The sequence below is a fragment of the Pseudonaja textilis genome, chromosome 1, assembly GCF_049901715.1.
Source record: "Pseudonaja textilis isolate UNSWEBS1 chromosome 1, rPseTex1.2, whole genome shotgun sequence".
NCBI lineage: Eukaryota > Metazoa > Chordata > Lepidosauria > Squamata > Elapidae > Pseudonaja > Pseudonaja textilis.
Window position 1 is genome coordinate 79,938,838 of NC_141990.1, and position 20,702 is coordinate 79,959,539.

The 20,702-nt window shown below is 38.5% G+C and overlaps 1 protein-coding gene across 4 annotated transcripts in view; it reads left to right on the forward strand.

The window, feature by feature from the left end:
• The window catches only part of CNKSR3 (CNKSR family member 3), a 77,899-nt gene that overhangs the window by 36,651 nt on the left and 20,546 nt on the right, over positions 1–20,702 (forward strand). The window contains exons 1-6 of one of the 4 annotated variants that reach the window (XM_087939275.1): positions 3,996–4,132; positions 6,691–8,685; positions 9,788–9,897; positions 13,454–13,495; positions 18,220–18,339; positions 20,624–20,683. In XM_087939275.1, the coding sequence (XP_087795401.1) occupies positions 13,472–13,495; positions 18,220–18,339; positions 20,624–20,683 (204 nt within the window). In that variant the 5' untranslated portion in view covers positions 3,996–4,132; positions 6,691–8,685; positions 9,788–9,897; positions 13,454–13,471. Of the gene's footprint in view, positions 1–3,929; positions 4,133–6,690; positions 9,898–13,453; positions 13,496–18,219; positions 18,340–20,623; positions 20,684–20,702 lie in introns of those variants that run through there. The other 3 variants (XM_087939286.1, XM_026705030.2, XM_087939273.1) reach the window with 3 other exon arrangements.

Here is a 20,702-nt window from a genome sequence, read left to right on the forward strand (position 1 = left end):
TAGTAACCTTCTCCCAGGAGTGGGGAGAGAATGGGGATTTTGTAGTAACCTTCCCCCAGGAGTGGGGTGGGAATGGAGATTTTATAGTATCCTTCCCCTGCCATGCCACGCCCACAGAACCAGTAGTAAAAAAATTTGAATCCCACGACTGATACAGATATAGGTACAGGCAGTACGTCCTCCTTGCAGGGGATTCAATCTGATTTTGATTTGACCCAAACTATCTCCTTCCAGAGTCAAGATCTCCATATAATCCCAGGTTTATCCATAGTTGAATAACGGCATACTGATGATAGTTCACTCCAGAAGTATCACCCCTTAAATTTCATATAGATATTGAATAACATGAGTGAAATAACTGAGCCCTGGCTGAATGGCCAAGTGGTGGTGCAGCGATTAGAATGTAGTACTGCAGTCTGATTCTTCCTGGATTTCGATCTTGACTGGCTCAAGGTTGACTCAGCGTTTCATCTTTCTGAGGTCAGTGAAATGACAACCCAGATTGTTGGGAGCAATAGGCTGACATTGCAAACTGCCCAGAGAATGGTGTAAAGCACCATGAACCAGTATGTAAGTCTAAGTGCCATTGCTATTGCTATACTTCAGGCCTAATAAAAAATGAAGAAATAAATCTGCTATAGGGCTGTTATTGCCATGATTCCGTGGTTTAGCCATTCATTCACTATTTGTTTTCTGCAAATGTGACCCTACGTGAGCTGTTTCAATTGCTGACGCTCCTGAGATAGCTAGGGGATTCTCTCTGAAAAAAGGTGATCTAGGAGATGCTATTAGTGACAATGGTGCCTATTCATCTTTTAATTCCCAAAAACTAGATGCACAATAAGACAGGACATCTGATCATTGGAAAAGGCTTCAAGTTATTAGTATCTTCTGGCAATAATTTTAATTTAGACCATTTTCTGCCTAAGTTACTCCATCTTAATTAATCATCATTGGCATGGAGGTCAATCAAGCAACATAATGATTGACGTGTGAACCAGAAAGTGATCCAATGGAGGACCGATGAACCACCTTCAAAGAATATGGTTAGGCAGAGGATTGGAGGTTGTGGTCAATTCAGTTTGGGGTGTTTTCATTGCTTAATCCATAACAGACTGGGCACACTTGGCTGATACAGAGAAAGCTAAGCGGTTTAATTTGTTTATTATTTGGATGTGAGACCACCCACAAGACCCAAATTTGCAGGCTGCCCTGGAAAGTTGTAAACAACATTCTAGAAGATGGTAATAGCACACTACTTCCAAATTGATAGCAAGCAAACTACATGGACATATCTGTAGGGTAACAAGGAACTGACTTGACTCAAGGGAATCTGTTCCTTTTATTGCTCTTTAATTGTACCCTAAAGAAAGAAAACCTAGTCTCAGAAATCATGACTAGTAATAAAGAGCAATGAAAATGATGGAAGATTATATACACAAACAAATGTGAACCTCAGATCTAAATCTCTCTACATGTGTAGCTGTGTTTGTTTTTTACTTATTACTTAGACTTTAGCAAATGCATTTGCCAGTACATGTGCACATAACAAACAAACCAGGATTACATTAAGATCAAACTTGGCAGTAAAGATATCCTGCCAAAGAGAAAAGAGGCAACTTCTGTTTGGCCATATATAATCATGGTGATGCAGTGGTTGGAATGCAGTATTGCAGGCTTATTCTGTTGATTGCCAGAAGTTCAATTTTGACCAGCGCATGGTTGACTCTGCCTTCCATCCTTCCGAGGTGGACCTGATTGTTGGAGGCAATATGCTGACTCTGGAAACCACTTAGAGAAGACTGTAAAGCACTATGAAGCGGCAAGTGTTATTCCTATATAGTTAACCCCTAGTGCATAACTGCTTCTTGTTGTAATTATTAATGGTTAGAGTGGGTACCTGTAGATTAGCCTACTGCTTCAACCCATATGCCCCAGATATTTTAAAACTAGGTTTAAGATGGCTTTTATAGTGTTTATGCTTTGCACTTGAGAATGCATTCTCAAGTATGCATAGTTTGGTAGAAAAAAATGTGTTGCTTTCTTTAACATATTCCTGTACTTACTTTCATTCTTCATGGAGGTCCATATTGTAGTTTGAGACAAAATATTTTGGGTGAGAGTTGTTGTGATGCTGATTTTGAATTAATAACTTATTTTAATCTTCCTAAGAGAATTAAATTCATCCTTCAGGGATGAATTTAAACATATGTGAGTGTCTGAAGCAGTGTGCATTGATCAATCAAATGTCATTTATGAAATGCAACTTAATTATGGTCAAATAGAGGAGCAAGAACTGATTGAAAGAATGTTGTGAAATTATTTAAATCAAGTTCTCTGATTTAAAAGAACGTTTAAATATAATGCTGAGACAATTATAAATTCTTTAGTTTCCTCTTTAAACTCAATGCCTGAGCAAGTTCTAAATAGAACTGGGGTTTTTAAAATGTTATTTTTAAAATGAAAAGCAAGAATACGGTATAGTGCTTCATTTTTTTTGGGAGACAGCAGGAAGGAATTTTTGATTAATCTAGGTCTATAAATCTGAGAACATTCTATCCAAAATATTATCAGTTAATTGGCATTCCTGCTTCCAGAAAAATTTTAGCCCTAAAATAGCTTTGGTTGCTTGTAACTCTCTTTGTGAGCATCTTTTTATGTGAGCATGAAAATATTCAGATGTCATAATATGCATGGGGGCATGCAGTAGTAGAAATGCATCATTGAATTGCATATGTTATTATTCATTTGTAAAAAGACTTAACGCGTCAATGCTTGGAATAGCATATACTGGAAATCAAAAGTATGATTTTAATTAACTTATTAAAACTAGTATTTCTAGTATTGGTAATTTTCAACTGCTGATTGGCAGGATGATCCCATTCATAACCACTTAGAAGTGAGTCCTATTATATTCAGAGGAGTTCCAAGGAAGTAGATTACCAGCTTTAAAATATCAAATCAATCCCTGTAAAAGGTCTCAAAATACATGATTTAAGTTTGATTACCAGCTCATGAGATGTCGGCTGTGCAGGCTGAGCAGTTCTTTGGTTTCAAATGTTAAATGATATTTCACAGTATCTAAGGGGTGTTGGAATGTACTTCTGGTTTTAAACTGCCGCTTTGTTCCTTCAGATCTGCCCCCCCCCCCCATTTATGGCAACTCTAAAACAGGCATAGGAATGCTTTATGAGTTGACATTTGGCTCCCCTCACTTCTTGAAGGTGACAAAAAAACAAAATTGAAGGTGACAAAAAGAACAAAATTGAGTGCTGGAATAGGATTTAGGGTTGCGATCCCCCCCCCCAAGGCATGGTTAACACATCTGCATCTTTCCTGTAAATCATGCATCTGTGCCCCCCCTTCCCCACAGCTGTAGCAACATCGGTGGAAAAGATGTGTACCACTTAAGGAGTTGCATTCAAATGACACAAGTAGCCCTCAACTTATGACTACAATTGAGCCCAAAATGTATGTTCCTAAGAGTGACAGTTAAAGTGAATTTTACCCCATTACATGGCCTTTCTTGCCACCAGTTGTTAAGTGAATCACTGCAGTTGATAAAATTAGTAACCCGGTTGTTAAAGTGAATCTGGCTTCTCGTTGCCTTTGCTTGTTGGAAGGTCACGAAAAACTGGTCTCATGACTCTGGGACACTGCAACTGTCATATTTGTGAATCAGTTGCCAAGAGTCTGAATTTTGATCATCTGACCATGGGGATTATGGTTGTAAGTGTGAAAAAATGGTCATAAATCACTTTTTCAGTTCACTAAAAGAACTGTTGCAAGTTCAGGACTACCTTGTATGCAGGTTTATGGAGCGTTATAGGTGCCTCCTGATATTCTACCTCTGCTTCCACCTTGGGCACTCAGCGAACATGCTGAGAGACCAGGACACTCATTTTAAAAATTATTCTTTTTTTCTGTAGAATTATGGCCTTGAAACAGACAACATGAAGCACTTGATTCTTAAGTTACGCGCTGCATCCAACAATCTGCAAAACTACATTGGCACTCGGAGGAAGAGTTCAAACTACGATGGAAATAGCTCACGCAAACCTCCTAATGAATTCCTTACCTCCGTGGTAGAACTCATTGGTGCTGCTAAGGCTCTGCTGACATGGCTGGACAGGTAGGAGTCTGTATGCTGTTAAACTCAGCAAATGAGGAGGTAATTCATGTATCTAGGAGTGATCTATTCCTGGCTTACTAGTAAGATTTCCCTCCCTCCCCCCGGCCCATCCTTTTGCTGAGGCAGATATTTGAGTGAGCCAACAAAAGTACTTTTTTAAAAAAAAATCTCCCTTGGATTCCCTTTTTATATGAGACATTTCCAGTTAACATAGTTCACCCACAACAAGTGACCAAATTCTTTATTGTGGTAACTAGGCTGGCTTTACATTTTGCAACTGATTCTTAAACAGGCATATGGGAATATTCAGAAGACTGTGTGCAGTGGGGATTGTTCCCAGGTGAGAAGATGCAAGATGGCAGCCTGAAGTGCCTGTTTCCTCACCAGGCATGAAAAGAGCCAAGTCAGAGGCCTAAAGAGAAATATATTGAGATAAATGTCTTTACTTTCTAGCTAATATTATGGATTACAGTCAGGGGTGGGCTGCTGGGGGTTCGCAGGGATTTGGGAGAGCCCCTAGCTAAGATTCTGTGCAATTTGGAGAAACCCCAAATCCCACTCCTGGCTGGCCCCTCCCCTCCGAGGAGTCCCCACGTGGTCCATTTTGGATGCAGGTAAGTGCATGCGTGGAGGCTCAGGGAGGATGAAAAATGGGCCTCCTGGAAGTTCAGGAAGGCCGGAAATGAGCCTTTTTCCAGCTTCCAGAGGGCCTCCAGAGCCTGGGGAGGGCAAACCCACCCACCCTGCCATGGTGCAGGAGGCTGACTAGGCCACACCTACCAAGGCCACACCCACCCAGCAACTAGACAGAGAACCCTTTGCTAAAATTTTTGAAGCCCACCGCTGATTACAGTGTAGTGACAACTGCAGTGGAAGATGACAAGTAGCTGAGAAGATCCTGCTAACACCTGAGATTTGGAGGTAGCACAGAACTTCTCGCATCCTTCCAACTTGTGAGACAGGAAATATAGAGGAGAGACATTCCGAGAGAGACTTCAGGGTGTCCTTCAGTTGGACTTTGTTCCCAGACTTGGGTCATATTTGTTGTTCCTTCCTTTCTACCTGTCTGTCTACTTATGTACCTACGTATGCAGAAGGCTGAAATGTCCTTTTGCAAGCAGAGAAGTACGCTTGCATGTCTGTGATTGCAAACCACATTCAAAGATTAGGCTAGACATAACCAAACAAAGGCAAAAGAGTTAACATTCAGTACAACCATTGGTGTGCAACATTTGGAGGTGAAGCAGCCAATCAGATCTGGCGTCAGCTGTCTTACTATACCTGTTGGCTATTCCTTCAAGGAACTACTTCTTTTCTTTAACCAACAGCTGTGCAAACTTAGGAAAATAATTCAGTTCAGGAATATTTTTAATTCAAACATTTTCTGAAGCCCAAACCTTACCACCCCAGGAAAGATTATGACTCCTTCAAGGAACTGCAAAAAAGGTTCAGCAAGTGTTAATCCTTAGCACTTCGATTGCTTCAAATCCAAACTTTCCACATATCATTTTGTCTTCTCAAGAGCCTTCTGAAGCCATTTATACTGAGAGAAAAACGTCCTGCATCAGATCCTTTGATGAACTTCATAGATGAATGACAAGTCGATCTTGGGTCTTCCAAGTTGTAAGCCATCAGTTTAAACAGTGTTCTGCAGAGGTCCCATTCAGTTTGTCACTCAAATAAAATTGTTGTTTGAGTACAAAGGGGGCTGCAGGGAAATATCTTTATCTTTGCATTTTGCAGTATGTTCTTTTTTCTGTGTACACACACACACACACACACACACACACACACACACACACACCAGTAGGAAGTGGCAGGGCAAGGTACTATCTATCTATCTATCTATCTATCTTATCTATCTATCTATCTATATACACACATACATACATACATACATACATACATACATACATACACACATACACACATACACACATACACATACACATACACACTATATATATACATGGAGCAAACCTCACATTCACCAGCATTGATGATGTTACTTACATCGTTGGGTAATTTTATTTATTTATTAAATTTACAGGCCACCTATCTCACCAATAAAGTAGCTCTGGGTGGCTTCCAAAATAGTAAAAATATAAATATAAAAAGAGATAAAATTAAGAAGACTTCAATTTAAGAACTAAAACTCAGGGGACAGATGCCATGGGGCTGTTTCTTACAAGCAAATGCCCAAACTCAAAGAGTCCACGTTCTTCTTTCTCTGTATTTCAGAGCAGCCATTTCTAACAGGAGAGCTGCTACATCAGAGTAGACTCCCCACTCCAGTTTAGAGTGTTGGAGACAGCCTGGTACAATTGTTTCCCCTGGATTTATAAAGAGATAGGTGTTTCTGCAGGATGAAAGGCAGCTCATATACCATTGCTACTTCCCAAGCTGATTTTGTCTCTGCCTTAACCTCTCCTGCAGATACTGAGAGAATCAGGTGACTGGCTCTCTGAAAGGGCTTTTGTTTTCCTACCCATTTCTGTTTTAGAGTGAGATTAAATACAAATATTATCTTTAAAAAGTAACTTTGTATTTTAATGCAGGACCTTGCGATTCTGTGGGCTGTTCATAAATTGCTATGAGAATTGACTATCAAACCAAACGCATTCTGTGGATGTTGGCGTTCATTAATTTGTGTCCTTTGGTTTTGCTGCCAAGAGATAAGTGATGTTTTTGTCCCTAGCCTAGCCAAGCATTCATCTTTGTTTACCTTCTCCCACAGATCAGTCAGAATCATTTGTTCCTAAGTGAAAAATGGAGTGAGGGGTAATTGGTGATGCTACAGCAGCGGGAGCATTTTTAGCCGCTTTTAATACCTAATTTGGGAGCAAATAATCTCTGGGGCTGGGCAGGGGTGTGATTCAACCACTGTAACAACTGTTTTGGTGAGAGAGCGCGCCAAGTGCACACTTTGCACGCGCATAGAGGGTTTGCTACTGACCTAATGCTGCAATGGAACCGGGCCAAACCAGTATAATCCCACCCTTGGGGCCGGGGTTAGAAAATACTTCTCTTTGAGCTTGGTTGTTTTCTTGCAGACATTTCATTACCCAGATATAACATCATCAGTGCTGCACATCAATGATGTTACCTAATTTGGGAAGAGGTGGTATTCAGCAGGTTCTGACCAGTTCTGGAGAACCGGTAGTGGAAATTTTGAGTAGTTTGGAGAACCGGCAAATACCACCTCTGACTGGAGATTTTACAGTATCCTTCCCCTGCCACGCCCACCAAACCACACCCACAGAACCGGTACTAAAAAAAAAAAAGAATCTCACCACTGAACTTGGGTAATGAAATGTCTGCCAGAAAGCAACCAAGCTCGGAGGCCACTGAGGACCTCTCACTCCAACCCTAGGCTGCAAATATTCTCCTTTATTGATGCTTCCCTTTACACAGTATTTCTCACCCATGTCAATTTGAAGGTGTCTGGACTTCAACTTACAGTGTGCTGTCTGGGGAATTCTGGGAATGGAAGTCCATACATCTTATAATCGACAAGGTTGAGAAACACAGTCTTAGAGAAAGGAATGAAATACACCAGATATATTACTGGCAGGGAAGCACTGGTTAGAACATTAAAGAACCATGCAAGATGGAGAGATTGTTGACTTACTTTGTAGATTCCCAATTATAGTAGTCTCAAGGGCTCTTTTTGCTGAACAAAGGCTCATTGTACCATTAAGCCATCCAGTTGAGCTGATATTATACGCCATTTTATGATACCCACGAAATGACCATTAAAAGAGCTTATAATTGAGTAAACAGACATGTACTACAAATAGCTACTATTTTCTGCTGGATTCCCTCCCCCCCCCCCCTCCCATTTTTCTGCTTTTTTTTTCTTCCCTTGATCTATAGTATATCACAGGAGTGAGTATACCTCCTCACATTTTGTAAATATTTAAGTATATCTTTTCATGTGACAACACTGGAGAAATGACACTTGGCTATAATGTAATCCTTGGGTTATGAGTGGAATGGGAAGGCTCCATTATATTCATAACTGGAGGACTATCTGTATAGATAGGCCTGAAGTAAGATTTAAATGGGAAGAGGCTGTAATTTATTGGAAGATTGCAGTGGGAGTTTACCTCAGATGAGAAAGCATAATCAGTCAGAGTAGATAGTACTGACTCAAGATGTATGCTGTGGGTAGACCTCTTCAACTTAGACTCAACTGTTGGTGACCTCATGGACATTTCCATATAGCTAGTAATATGGAAATAGTTCATCACTCTCTTCTGGATTTTTTTTGGGGGGTGGGGGTGGAGGTTGTATTTTTGTTCCTTCCCAGTTTAAACTTTAACCCTGGGATTTCTTTGTAGTCTCTTATCCAGCTGTTGACAAAGTCCAGTATTGCTTAGCTTCCAACCTCAGACAGATACTATCCATGTGAATGTCTTACGTTTGTAAGAAAGCTATTCCCTATTCAGCTCCTGAGGTCAAGGATGATGGGGAGATCTGTTCCCAGTCAGAGGTCTCTGCTTCTTAAAACACCCTGTTACAGACTGTGGTTGTAACTTGTTCTAACCAGAGTGAGAAAATACCTTTCTTTTCCCCTGGGTGACATCGATACTTTCTTAGTATTATGTGTTAGGTTAGTTTTTAAAAATAACTGTTAATCTGAACTAAAGTTCGTGCATTTTAACAAGCTTAGCTTTTAGAGAGTAATTACGTACTTAGAACAATTGCTTCTATTTTTGTTTTTTCCTATTCATCTATGGAAATTCCTTGTCATGCCTCATAAGTTTTGATCAATGTTTCACTGATCTCTGTAGCATATTACTAGGAGTAGCTCCCTTCTCTTTCACCACACATAATACAGGTAGTCGTCGATGTACAACTATTCGCTTAGTGACCATTTGAAATTACAATGGCACTTATGATCGTTTTTCACACTTACAACCATTGCAGCATCCTCATAGTCATGTGATTGAAATTTGGATGCTTGATAACTGGTTCATATTTATGACGGTTGCAGTGCCCTGGGGTCACGTGATCACCTCTTGTGATCTTCTTATAAGCAAAATCAGTGGGGAAACCAGATTCACTTCACAACTGGGTTACTAACTTAACAGCCACAGTGATTAACTGCAGAGATAAACAAGAAAGATTGTAAAATGGGGCAAAAGTCTTTTAACCTCTGTGTTGCTTAGCAGCTGAAATTTGGGGCTCAATTGTGGTCATAAGTTGAGGACTACCTGTATGAAAGTTGGTCTCTTGAGCTTGCAATGCCAGGAAAGGAAAGTCATCTTTAACCCTTAATGTAGGTTTTGGAAACTAAGTCAAGAGGAGTGTATCCTTTCCAGTGAGCAACTCCAGAAATATGGAAGTCAGGGGAAAGAACTTGTGCCAGAATTTTCATTTCTTCTGAACTCTTATTCCTAAATCCACTGCTTAGTTTCTGCACAAAAAGTATCTTAGTTGGAAAACTAAAGTAAAACAGCCCTTGCCTTTGCCCAGATGTAGAAATCTTCAGCAAATCCCCAATTGAAACTCTTGATTATAACCTATTGTAAAGTGATATGATCATCCTGCACAAATCAATATATGATAATCAACACATAGTAGCATTGTCATACAAAGTAAGCCTTTAGTAATTGATTGTTGTTATTTGGACTCTTCTTTCCTTTAAAGGCACATTCTTGTCTTACCACAGGACTCCATTTACTGGGATAGCTGATTTTTCTGTGACAAAGAATAAAATCATTCAGCTGTGTTTGGATCTTACCACCACTGTTCAGAAGGTCGGTTAAGAGAGCGTGTGTGTCTGTTCTCTTTTTCTGCTGTTATTCTTTCTAAATTTCCCAAAGGAATGCAGAATAGTAGAAATAATTGTAATATAATTTTATGAGCAGCTTAGTGATACATGTGAGTTTTGGATTTTGTATGATCAGATCAAGCACCTTTGGTTTAAACTGTTCCTTGGTATTGTTGTTTTGGTCTCCCAAAGCTAACACTATCATTTTAACAAGGATTTTTTTAATCAACTAGTTACTTAGGAATTTATAAATTCATTATTAGATTTTTAATTCTAACAGTACCTTTGTAGCAGCCGTTTGTTGCTAATAACCCACCACTGTTAGAATATATAAAAACATAAGGCCTTAACATATCATTTTCTCCAGGTTTTTACTGGTAATACCTCTTAAGATAGATAGATAGAATTCTTTATTGGCCAAATGTGATTGGACACACAAGGAATTTGTCTTGGTCCAAATGCTCTCAGTGTACATAAAAGAAAAGAGTCAAGAATCATAAGGTACAACACTTAATAATAATCATAGGGTACAATAAGCAATCAAATCATACTAGGAAACAGTCATTAAAAATTGTTAGGATACAAGCAACAAGGTTATAGACATACAGTCATAAGTGGGAGGAGATGGGTGGAAGGAAGGATGGGGTATTAATAATAATAGTAGTGCAGACTTTGTAAATAGTTGGACAGTGTTGAGGGAATTGTTTCGCAGAGTGATGACATTCAAGGAAAAACTGTCCTTGTGTCTAGTTGTTCTGGTGTGCAGTGCTCTATAGCATCGTTTTCAGAGTAGAAGTTGAAACAGTTTATGTCCAGAATTGTGAGGGGTCTGTAAATATTTTCACAGCCCTTAATTTTTTTTAAAAAAGGTATAGAATAGCAGGATGCATACCATAAAGCAAAGCAGTTACAGTCCTGCGTAATTTATATATAGTAGCTCATTTTTGCTAGCAGCAACTTATAGTTGTGGGATCTATAAAACCAGAAGAGAGATAAATACACGGAAGGCAGCAAGAAGTGGAATAAAGAAGGTCCTTGACTTACAACCATTCACTTAGTGACAATTTGAAGTTACAAAATCACTGAAAAATGTGATTTGTGATGTTTTCACACTTACAACTGTTGCAGCATCCCCAGGGTCAGGTGATAAAAATTTGGTTGCTTGGCAACTGGCCTGTACTTATGACCGTTGTAGTGTCCCAGGGTCATATGATCCCCTTTTGCGATCTTCTGACAAGCAAAGTCAATGGGGAAGCCAGATTTATTCAACAGCTGTGTTACTAACTGCAATACTTCACTTAACAATTGTGGCAAGAAAGGCCATAAAATGGGGCCAAGCACATGTAACAACTGCATTGTTTGGCAGTGGAAATTTGGGGCTCAGTTGTCGTCGTAAGTCGAGGACTACCTGAATATTGATCCAAAAAGAAAGGCAGAAAGAAATATGAGATGCATTCAAATGTAGAAACAAATTAGAGTCAGACTAAATGTAACAGCCGAAAAGATCCAGTAAATATTTTAACTCACAGCCGGATCTAAAAACCTGTCTCTGGATGTGTAGGGCTTATGGCAGTGATGGCTAACCTTTTTGTCGTTGCGTGCTGAGAGTGCGCCTGCGCACGCATGCCTCATCCATAATGCAATGCACGCCTCCCTGTGCGTGCATGTGCTCCCACCCCATGCTCCACCCCCCTGGGCATCTGCACATCTCTCCTGCACACGCCCCACACATGTGCGGCAGATACCCAACAATCAGTTGGCTGGTGGGAGGCGTGCGCATGCGCAGTGGAGCTGCGCTGTGGCGATGGCTCTCATGCCAGCAGAGATGGCTCTGCATGCCACTTCTGGCACATGTGCCATAGGTTCATCATCATGGGCTTATAGGCAGCAGTAGCTTCATTTTATTCAGTGGCTGGTAACCTTTGTCTTTTTCCCCAAGCCATCCTTGTCTTTATTGTCACGTTCTACAGTAGACACCCAGGATTAAAAAGACTATGCTCTAAATATAGGTATGATTATAGCTATTTTCAGCTGAAGCCATCTTTCCAGAACTGGGAATTTTAGGGTCTTTTCTTTTCCCAATAATGGCATGGTCAGTTCCTCCTCTTGCTTGGATCAAGATAAATTATTTTAAGCTGTAACCAATTGGGGTGACTGCTGACAGAGGGCCATCAGTTGACCAGGTGAGATTTTTGCCAGTGGAACAAGAAGTAAAGGCTATTTTTTATCCCCTTAACCCCCATACCTATTGTCAGAATATTGTACGTGCAGTAGGGAGAGGAAAATAGCCCCCCTCCCAAAAATCTACTTTCCTTGTCCAGTGATGGTTCAACGACTCTTTCTCTGGGATGCAACACTTAATTGGGTGCTACTTTAAAATCTTTTGCTTGCTAGTATGTCTACTTTGCCATTCTGGCTCAGACAGTTCCTTAAAAGGAAAAGAAAGTGTAATCTTCTAATTCTTCATTGCTCCTGTTGAATAAATGATGCCTTGTATATTTTCACGCTCTGCTGCATGTAGTCCTTTCAGCCCAGTGTCTTTTGCAGGTAATATTTGCAAAGCCAAATACTTTTCTATGCGAATCACATTTTGGTAGCTTTTGTGAGCAGATGAAGATAATAGAAGCACTCTGGATGGACGAGATGCAGAAAACTTCAGCTGGAAGTCTACGTGTAGGCCTTCCTACCCTTTCCTTGCTTCCCATTGCTTCCCCTGAGTCCTTCAACTAGCAACACTGTTTTGATCAAACCTCAGTTGAGTGGGATTTGGCAATGAATCACTGAAGCTGCTACACATTCTTTTTAAGCAGAAGATTATTTGCACATATAAAAGGCCTTTATTTAGATGCAAATCATGGTTGATTTTTTTTTTACATTGTGTGTTCAGAATATGGACAGGCTTTATTGTAGTTGTAGGGCACATACCTCACCTGTTAGATTTAGTGCCTTGTTCCGTTGTCCTGATCATTCCTTAACATCCCTGGTTAGAATTGGGAATACTTGCTTCTGAAACTCTGGAATGTGACCTAGTTTGGGTTATGGAACATCTGCAAGAAAACAACCAAACTCAGAGACAACCAAGGACCACGCATTTCAGCCTTGAGCTTTAAGCATTCTCCTTTATTGATGCTTCCCTTTTTCTTTGACTTACAGCAATGTTTCTCACCCGTGTCAATTTAAAGACTTCCAGCGTGCTGTTGGAGGAATTCTGAGAGTTGAAGTCCACACATCTTAAAATCAATGTTGATTTTAAGTTGCCAGTCTATTGAGGAACTAATAGTTTAACTTTATGCTTCCTTTAACCAACTGTTTTATTTTATGTGAGAAAAGGCTTTGATTAAAGGGCTTATAAAAATATTTTAAAACCAACAGTTAAGCTTCTGGAGAGATTTAGATTTTTGGATCATTGTAAAAAAACTTCTGCATCGTCCTCTATGCTCCAGACATATTTTACTGACTGTACAAATCAATCAAGTTAAAATTACAGTTTGATGCTATATAAGGATCTTCCAGTAATAGAATACGTTCTTTTCTTTTTTAAGGACTGCCTCGTAGCTGAAATGGAAGATAAAGTTCTCAATGTAGTAAGTATAAATGTTTATGTTTAATTCATTTTTTGAATTCCTTTCTGTTAAGAACTTTTTTATGATTGAAAGCAGCTTTACTTATTACGAAGCTCAATAGGAACAGCAGGCATCTATGGCTCCTTATTGCATAGTTTCCAGGCTTATCTAATCGCCTAAAATGAAAAAGTCCAAACTATTTTTAGAGGATCCAAAAGCCCTATTTTGATACGTAGCTTGCCTAGTTGAAAGCTAAAAATGGGATAAAGTGGAGGCTACATTCAAGCATTTCCCTACATTCTTTCTGCTGCTGGTTCAGTTTGGTTTTCATCTGCTCTGAAATGCAAATACGAGTCTGTACATTATTCTGGATTCCAGCTCAGTTGATAGCATTTTTTGTTTCTCAAAGAAATGTATAAAGATTCCCATCCTGTCATTGCAAGATTCATGACTAAATACACCAAGGTTGAATATGAAGAGGATATTGGCCCATCGGATGGGGAGTTTGCGTTTATCCTTTTCTGTGTGAGCAGAGAAATTTCAGGACAGGAAATGGAAAACAATGGAGGCTGCTTGTAATGTGACCCACAGAGTAAGCAAATGAAAAATTCTTGTCCACTTGCATTGTTTCTGCTCTTCCTTCAATCTACTCAACTCTGCTGAGTTTCAGGAGAGCTGTCAAACCTGGCTTTTTAATAGAACTATGGATCTGTTGTAAGTTGGGGACCTCCAGCCTGGTTTGTGTTTGGATGCTTATTGTTCTTTCAATAGCCATCGTTGTCTTTGTGGCAGTCTGTTTTGAGGCCTCCAATGGAAGTATGAAGGGAACAGTTTTCCTTCAACAGAGCTCAGAGCTCACTGTTCTGAGGATGGAACTTTGAGGGGAACACACGACAATACATTACAACAGCAGGAAAATGCTCTTTTGAATTGGAAGTGATGTGAAAGGGGAATTTTCCAAATACATTAGAGGCAGTCTTGTGACTTGACTAGGGATGTAGTGACCTGCGTTCAATATTTTGTAATGGTTAATCATTGCTTCCTCCTTTTGACATGAATCAGGCTGTGTTCTTTGATAAGACCTTCCGCCTGCCAGAGAGATGGTGAGGAATTCACAGTATCTAAAAATACTCACACCTCCATTCAAAACAGAACAATTGTTGATTACCCTCCGTAAAAAAAAAAAAAATCCATACGCCCTTCTATTTATGCATTATGGTTCTTTCAGTACTCTTACTTTTTATAGTAACATTGTTTGGTGTGAGAGTGTAAGTATAATTGCTTTCAATAACTGTGTTCCAACGACATGAGAAGCTTATAGCTTACAGAGCATCTCTATACAGTTCACTGGCTCCTTTTCACTGCCCCATATCCCTTTCTGGTCTAGTAGCCATGATTATTTAATTAGTGTCATAGTGTGTGTTGGATTGGCGCTTTAGAGGTGCTCCTGACACTCTTCCTGCATCTATAGTAACATTCCTCACAAGGAATGTTATGGGCTTTGGCTTTGGGGCAGTTCTCCCAAATAGTACGTAAGAGTCAACTTATTAGTCAAATTCCAACAACATTTGTATACACTGTTCCTGGCTTTTGCAATATGAAGTGCCCAGAGTGAATATTACTGAGTCTGTAATTGTTTGTACTAGATGCAAGACACAGATAAATGCTGTTCCTCTAATAAGTTATGGAGGTGGAACTTGCAACAATACAGATTTGAAATCATATATGTATATATTGGGGAATAAGGGATAAGAACTGGAACTGATAGCAAGGAGAAGCTGGAAATACAAGGCTGGATAGGTATTAGATAAGTGTTGGAGAATTTCAATTGATTATTGGGATTAATAGATTATTCTGACTGACAGTGGAGATGCACATGTAGGTTGAGTGCAATCATTTGCTATGGTGTGCTGTAAATAAAAGAAGTATCTTTTCTTCAACTTCTGGGAGGTTTGTATTTATAAATTGACTTCAGTGGATCTCAGAACTCATTCCTTTTGATTATTCCTTGATTTTCTGAAATAATGTTTCATAAGGATCTTTGAAGCTTATTTTCCTACTTCACTGTTTCAATATTCCTTTTATGTCTGGCAATATTTTATTTTTTTCAATTTTCAAATGATTTGACCATAAACATTCCACAATATAATTGTGTACCTGTGCACATAGATTTTGAGACATGATCCAACATCCAAACCTGGACCTGTGCTCTGATGATTTCCCTCTAGTTTTCTTCAGTGACGTTTTGTTTGCAGGCCCATTGAATAATTGCAGCCCCATTCTATTGATTTTATCCTGTTTTGCCTCATACATATATAACCTTTGCATCCCTTTAAAGTGTGAGATGACGTGGAAATAATTCTGAGTGTTTATTATTCAATGATAACATTGTAGATGTTGTTTGTGCAAAGATGCATTCTTTTGAGAAGACTGTCTTGGTTTTTCCTTCCTGTACTTTCTACAGTTGTGTCAAATATCTTTTCACTTCCCTGTTCGCTGCTGCCTTTCAATGCTCTTGGCTAGCAGTAACACTTAGACTTATATATCACTCCATAATGCTTTACAGCCCTCTCTAAGCAGTTTACAGAGTCAGCATATTGCTGCCAACAGTCTGGGTCCTCATTTTACTGACTTTGAAAGAATAAGAGGCTGAGTCAGCCTGGAGCTGGTCAGAATCGAATTGCTGGCAGTCAGCAGAGTTAGCCTGCAAAACTGCATTCTAGCCACTATGTCACCACCATGGCTGCTTTTCCTTACTGACAGGAGGAAAACTCTGCTTAGATCTTTCAATTGAGCATTCTTTTTTTTTGTAAATAAATTTTATTGATTTTACAATTAAAACAGACCAACAACACATACATAAATATAAGAGAGAAAAAGAAAAGAAGAAGAAAATAGAAAGAAAAAGATAGCAAACAATTAAAATACATTTTCATCTTCAACAGTTTGTGAGACCTCCTTTTTATCTTTATTTTATGCCATATACACACTTAATCCTTACATATATCTGTATATCACTACTACGATTCTATCCTATCCTCTTTTGCCTTTTAGTGTGAAATCTATCTTTGGTCTATCAATTTGTACCAGCGGTTCCAGCTGTTGTAGTATATTGAAGTGACTTTATTTTTTAATGCCAGGGTTAATTTGTCCATTTCTGCACAACTTGAAATTTTTTGAATAATCATCTCCTCTGATGGAACATGAGGCTGTTTCCAACATTGTGCAAAAGCCAATCTGGCCACTGTCAAAATATGTATTATTATATATTTCACTTTTTTTGGTATTTGTTTATCAAAGATCCCTAATAGAGCATTCTACGACTGTTAATATTTTCTCACATTAATTTGAGAGAGCTTTTTAGTTCAGAAGGAAAGGCATGTGTCTAGCGGAAAGAATCGTATATTAATATCTTAGCCATTCAATATATGTACAGAGTAGGGAAGGGAAGAGATTTTCCCTGTGATTATGATCTGTGGTTGTATTTTTTTTAAAAATTGTACACTATGCATTTGATGGAAGAGAGAAGTTTGATTTTTCCTCCCCATTTCATACTGTAAATATCCTGCTGAAGCAAAGTAAATAGCAACTGAGAAGCAGCGATCACAATAGCAAAATTCCACAATGGGAAGACTTTGTTCTTCAATGCCTTTCTAAATCAGCTTCAGTTTGCTCTAATTTTGACTGCACCCCCCTCCGTATGTATTGTTAAATTTACATCTCCGAGCCAAATGTTTGTGATTCCAAACAAGGCAATAAAATGTTCTTTTCATTTGAAATATGCATCCATATTTGGAAATCCAAGGCAACTTATCATCTCATTATTTTTGAAATAAGTAAATACTATAAATGTTAAAACCTAAATATTAACATTGCCAACTCAAACAGTTTAAATTTTATTTAAATATTACATGCTTAATAATGAATTTTTCTTGACATATTTTAGGAAACAAATTGTACAATTTAATAACTACTAAGATAATTAGACTAACTTTTTTTTTTCTTTAGATGATAAATTCAGGTTTTTGGTTAATGTTTGTGACCAAACTTTTGGAAAATGTTCTCATCTAACTTGATTTTTCTCCAAATGTGATGAGATTGCAAATCCAGTAATTCCTAGCTATTATCCCTGCTGATTGGATATTTCCAGTACTGTACAATGGGCATAGGGAAAGGAAAGCTGACTTAGATACAGGAGAGGAGAATCTCCTGATTAATTCAGGATTTTCAGGTTAATTGGACTCAACCTGTATGTTATCATTTGTCCCAAAGAATTGTTCTGGGATTGTAAGATTTTTTAATATTATTTAATAATATTACTTTAATATTATTTAATAAAATTACTTTAATGTTATTTACTGTCTTGCACACTTGTGAATGATTAACAGTTATAGCCATTTTGGATCATTTATGTCCAAAATTAAAAAGGGCTGGAATCATGGCTACAGAATTTTTAATTTGAAATAAAGTACCACAGCTTTGTTACCAATGGAGCTAATGAAAGTTAACTTTGAGCAGATGCTGTATCCTATGAATCTGGAGCTAGCACCAAAGTGATTCTTAATTTAGGTTGTTAATTTCTTTGTTGGAGGGGCTATGCATGACACCAGCATCCCACCTCCTTGAAGTAATGATGTTAACACATTCTTAATTTAGGTGTTATTTTGTTCATTGGAGGGGCAGTACATGAGACAGCACCCCACCTCCTGAAATAATGTGTAAAGCATGTTCTTATTCTTTTCTAGTCTAAAGTTTTGAATGGAATCTGTGATAAGACAATCAGGTCAACAACTGATCCGTTGATGAGCCAGGGTGCCTGTCTCGAAGAAGTCCACCTAAACAATATCAAACCTGGGGAAGGCTTGGTAAGAAGATTTGCATTTCCTTACTCTTCTAAACTGCTCCCAGTTATTACACTTTAAAATTTATTTGAAGTAACAAAGTCGACTTTATTTCCCCAAAGCGGGTAGGGTAAAAAGAAAGTCAAGATGGAGGCTACAAACGCACAATTGAAATCCTGCCCATTTTTTATATGCATCTTGTCCACAACATGTATGCACATATGAAAAGAAGTGGGCCACTACCTTGACGTTTCTCTTTCATTGTTTACCTTTCTCTCTCTCACACTCACACAAATACACATAGAGAAAGAGAGACAGAGTCATTCCTATCTATGACAGTATTGAGATGAGGGAGAGACAGCAAGCACCCTCTTTATTAATTTGAATAATCAGTTTACATTGCAGTCTGAAATATAAAAGCTGTAATTGTTCATGTCCAGGACTTTAACAGTATGGAATTCCCACATGATGTATCCTATAACTTTTAACTTTTTACAGTAGGGAATTCCCACATGATGTATCCTATTATATACAAGAGAACAGAGAAACACTTAAAACAGGTTTCTTTGTATTGGGCCTGAAACGTCATGGGGTCCCATTAAGATTTGTCATTACTAAAAATGTAAATATCAAGAGAGGATTGTGTTATTAATATTAAAGACTAATTATATTAAAATTATATTACGAACCTCAGGGTAGTCTATGCTCTAGCTTCGTAAAACATTTTAAAAAGCTAAATTTGATAACCAGCATGTATATATGTTTTGAAGAGTTTTCTAGGCCAAGGGTCGCCAACCTTTTGGACCTCGGGGACCACCAAACTCATAATTTTAAATCCCAGGGACCACTAACTGGTTCTGTGGGCATGGCCTAATTTGTGGTGTGCCTTGGTGGTCATGTGACTGGCTGGGCATGGCGTGTATGTAAATATAAATATTTATATAAATATTGAATTTTTTATAAAAAAAGAAGCAACTTTTACCCAAAATCAGGCAAAGCAGGCAGGCAGATTGAGTTGCTCACAGATTCATTCAGAGATCTATCTATCTGCCATCAGTTACCTGAGTCTGTCACATAAAATTTGCTTGCCATGAGTCTGCATTAAATAATAGAAACTTCAGTCCAAAGGGAGGTTTGGCTGTGCTTAAAAGCAGAGCCAAAGATCTAAAGACTAGCTAGAAAGCAAGAAATCCAACCATTTCCTGCTTCCTAGCTAATTTAAATCTCCTGGCACAGCAGAACAGCTGATGGTCAGAAACAAAAGGAAAAATAGCAACTTAGCTGGCAAGTTTTCTGGGTAAGGAGTGAGTGGGCAGGGAGGGTTCCCGTGGGCCATGTAGGCGGCTCAGCCTTGTGTTCCTGCGCAGCTTGGATTAATTGCTTTGGGGGATGCTCTGAGGGTGACATTTCTCTGCGGCCCACCAAAATTTTCTCACAGACCACCAGTGGGCCATGGCCCCTCGGTTGGTGACCACTGTTCTAGGCTATATTCAGACTAAAGATTTTCAGCCATTCCCACGAGACTCACACTCATTTTGTGTCCCTTATCTAAATACTGAGATACAAAATATGGTATATTTATTTTATTTATTCCTCACTTACATTTATATGCTGCTTTGATATATGATTCAAAGTGAATTTGAGCATAACAAGCAATGCATACAGTATGTTATAATAAATCAAAATTTAACAACTTTTATAAACAGATAATTTTATGCTTATTTATTCATTAGATTACCTAAGGCCGCCCAATTCCAATCAATAATAACAAAAGTAGGAGTAAATACTGCCAGCACAGATTCAATAAAACAATACCATCCTAAATGGTAACAAAATAACATGAGGGACACTGAGGGAGATGGGTGATTCAAAAATGTGAAAAATAGATAAATAAAACATGAAGCAACCTTGACTAAACATAGAGATTTCTTTTTATTCCCCATGTTAAAGATGAAAATAAACAATTGTTCCCTTCAGCCATTCAAGAATGTTCTCCTAAGAAATAAATTGAGATTACTTTTCCTTCTTGATTGATTTAGAGTATCTTGGTGTTAAGTGGTTTTTGTTTGGATTCTCACCTCCATAGGTAGGAGGTGGTTCTCCCCCCCTTCCCCACCCCCACCCCACTCCAAAAGGAGACTATACTCTATTTACACAATTCAACAGGACTGGTTTGGGGCAGGCTCCAGATGGTATTATCAGCCACGCTGTTCCTCAGAAATAATTGTCTGAAAAACATTTGAGGTATAACTGTGGATGTGCTGTAATTATTCTTATGCTTATTTTATCTTTCCATTTCTCAATTTAGGGAATGTACATAAAATCCACTTATGATGGTTTACATGTTGTTACTGGGACAACAGAAAATGTAAGTATTTTTAATGACT